The sequence below is a fragment of the Zingiber officinale genome, chromosome 5B (assembly GCF_018446385.1).
Source record: "Zingiber officinale cultivar Zhangliang chromosome 5B, Zo_v1.1, whole genome shotgun sequence".
Taxonomy (NCBI): domain Eukaryota; kingdom Viridiplantae; phylum Streptophyta; class Magnoliopsida; order Zingiberales; family Zingiberaceae; genus Zingiber; species Zingiber officinale.
In genome coordinates this window covers 18,457,841-18,460,641 of record NC_055995.1, presented here as the reverse complement: position 1 = coordinate 18,460,641, position 2,801 = coordinate 18,457,841, and the positions used below count along the sequence as shown (strand labels likewise).

At 39.0% G+C, this 2,801-nt stretch overlaps 1 protein-coding gene across 1 annotated transcript; it reads right to left on the bottom strand.

The window, feature by feature from the left end:
• Positions 1-380: 380 nt before the first annotated feature.
• LOC121984191 (probable fructokinase-1) lies at positions 381-1,986 on the bottom strand. Its single transcript, XM_042537011.1, has 4 exons — positions 1,536-1,986; positions 1,119-1,451; positions 754-870; positions 381-656 (listed from the first exon to the last, which is right to left on the bottom strand). Exons 1-4 carry the CDS (start codon positions 1,926-1,928, stop codon positions 528-530), a joined length of 972 nt encoding a protein of 323 aa, XP_042392945.1. The 5' UTR covers positions 1,929-1,986; the 3' UTR covers positions 381-527.
• Between the last annotated feature and the right edge of the window lie 815 nt (positions 1,987-2,801).

Below are 2,801 nucleotides of genomic sequence, written 5' to 3'. Positions count from 1 at the left end.
GGAATTTTGTGACTAACGATATAAAATAATGACAAATTTGGAGATTTTTTTCTAATTTACTGAAATAGGGGAAAATAAACCATTTGTGATATGTTATAATATTTTAACTTGTATAAAAATTTAATCAAACGATCCTTGTATATTCAAACGTAGGGACGTTAATTCGGTTAGAGTTAATAGATTCAGGTCGAATTGAAATAAATATTTTATAAAAAATTAAATTTAAACCAAGATTTTTCGAATCGAATCCAACTAAATTATCGGATTGGTTCATAAGGAAAAGTCATCCTTGTATATTTCGTAGGCAAAAATGAAATATAAAGACAAAAAAAAACTAATATTTTTGATAAATTGTAATAGATATCAAGGAAATTAAAAGATCAAAAACACTTCTCTAAATGCTTTATTATGTGAAAAAAATGAAAAACAGAAAATAAAACATCAGAAACTCCAAATCGCCTAGACATATTAAACTCCAACTAAAACAAAAACTAAAATAGCAACGCAGTGGGAGGGATCCCAACACTTCAATCTCTCTTCAAAAGCTCCAGAGCTTCAGTTTTGTTTGGCAGGGCCGGAATGGCTCCCTTCTTAGTGGTGGTGATGGCTCCGCACGCATTGGCAAATCTGAGAACTTCTCTAAGCTTTTCCTCGCTCTGAATCCACCCACAATAGGCACAAAGGAGAAGAGATTAATGATTGTCGCAGCAAAGATTTTAGTTCAAATGAAAACTCCAAGGTCGATTCATTCACCTGTAGCACAGATTGGTCCGCGACGATCTTGGTGAGCATGGCGCCGACAAATGCATCTCCGGCTCCGGTGGTGTCCACTGTGTTAACGGAGAAGCCATCCAAACTCCCTCGGAAGTCCTGCGGTTAGTGAAATCAATGAGACTTCCATTAATTCTCTACAAATTTCTAGCACGAATTCCCGAAAACCTAAACGCCGCTATCAATTCAGTAGTTCATGAGATACTGGTAATGGGCAAAAAGGGGCTAACGAATAGAAAGTGGGTGGAATATAAAGATGCAACCTTTTTAGGGGGTTGTTAAAAACCCCCAAATTGGAAGTCGTCTTGAATCAAAATTCCAGTGAAAGAGATTGAAAGAGTATATACCTTGGTGTAGTATTTGCATCCCTTCTCCCCCAGGGTCACCAGCAAAAGCTTGAACTCCGGGCGCCAGAGGGTCAAAACAACGTCATCCTCCACCGAATCCGTCCCCGTGAGGAACTCGAGCTCGACGTCGCTGACCTTGATGATGTCCGCTTGGTCCCAGATGCTCATGATCTGCTCCCGCGCCGACTCCGCCGAAGGCCACAGCGGCAATCGGAGGTTGGGGTCGTAGGAGAGCAACGCCCCTGCATCCCTCGCCACCTGCATGGCCTTCAGATGAGCCGATCTGCACGGCTCCGTGATCAAACTTATAGATCCGTAGTGGAAAACCGCAGCCTGCAAAGAAATCGGGAAATAGGGCTTTAGGTCATCAACCGGAAGAAATGGCCAGATCCAATGCGCTTGCTTGCGCAAACTTACGCTCTTGATGACGTCGAGGTTGAGCTCGCCTTCCTCGAGGAGCATGTCGGCGCTAGGGTTTCGATAGAACATGAACTCGCGCTCGCCGTCGGCGCGGAGAGTGACGAAAGCGAGCGCCGTTCGTGCGCCGGTGTCGAACAGAACTCCGGCGTCGTCGACGCCGTTGGAGCGCAGGATGCCGGCCAGCATGCGGCCGAACTCATCGTCTCCGAGTTTTCCGAGAAAGGCGGCGCGCCCTCCGAGGCGAGCCACGGCGATGGCCACGTTGGCCGGGGCGCCGCCTGGGGCCTTGATGAACCCAGGCGCCTCCGCCAATGACACGCCGGAGACCGTGGGCACGAAGTCGATGAGCATCTCGCCGAAGCTCACGATGAGGTCCTTCCCGCTAGCCATTGGAAGAAGAGATCCAAATCAAAGACGGAAAAGCAGAGAGGAGCCGATCTCTAACAATGGATTCAGAAGGCATCAACAAGTAGCTATATATAATAGACACAGAAACATAACAATTTAGATCAAGTCAATTATTTATATAATTTTATTTTCTAAAATATTTGTCATCAAAAGATTTATTATTCATATTCTAAGCAAATCTTCGTATAATTATTTATTTGAATAATTACAACAATTTAGATTTAGTCAATTATTTATTTGAATAAAAATATAGAAAATATATAGTTTGAATGTGTCTATTAATGATCCAAATTCTAATCAAATTTTCACAGAAATATTTCCTCATCACTTAAAAAATATTCAAATTGATTGGGTTTTGTTTCTTAACAATAATATTCATTCAAAAATGGAAATAAAAGAAATGCCATCCAAATTTGTTTGAAAAAGGGCTAATAATTTTGCTTTGCCAATTTAAATATATGGGACGTATTTAATGGATTTGTTTAAATAAAATATAATATTAGCGAGTTATAATAAATTTAATAAAATAGATTTTAATTTTATAAATGAATACATTGGTGTGGTTTTGAAAGTTAATATTTATAGATCTAATTATGTGCTAAACCTGATTAATTAGGATATAGTTTTTAAATGTTTTGTTTGAGTTTTGTAAACCACTTGGTTGAAATTTATCTACATTTTGGTTTAATTACCCTATTTATTTATTTATTTTTAAATGAGAAAGTAACTACTAGTTTTAAAACATAACTAGGACAATTTGAAAGAAAGAAATAAATAAATAAAATATTGAAATTTCATTACCAAAAGCTTCAAACATATTAAATATGGTAAAATATAATTTTAATTCCGAACAAA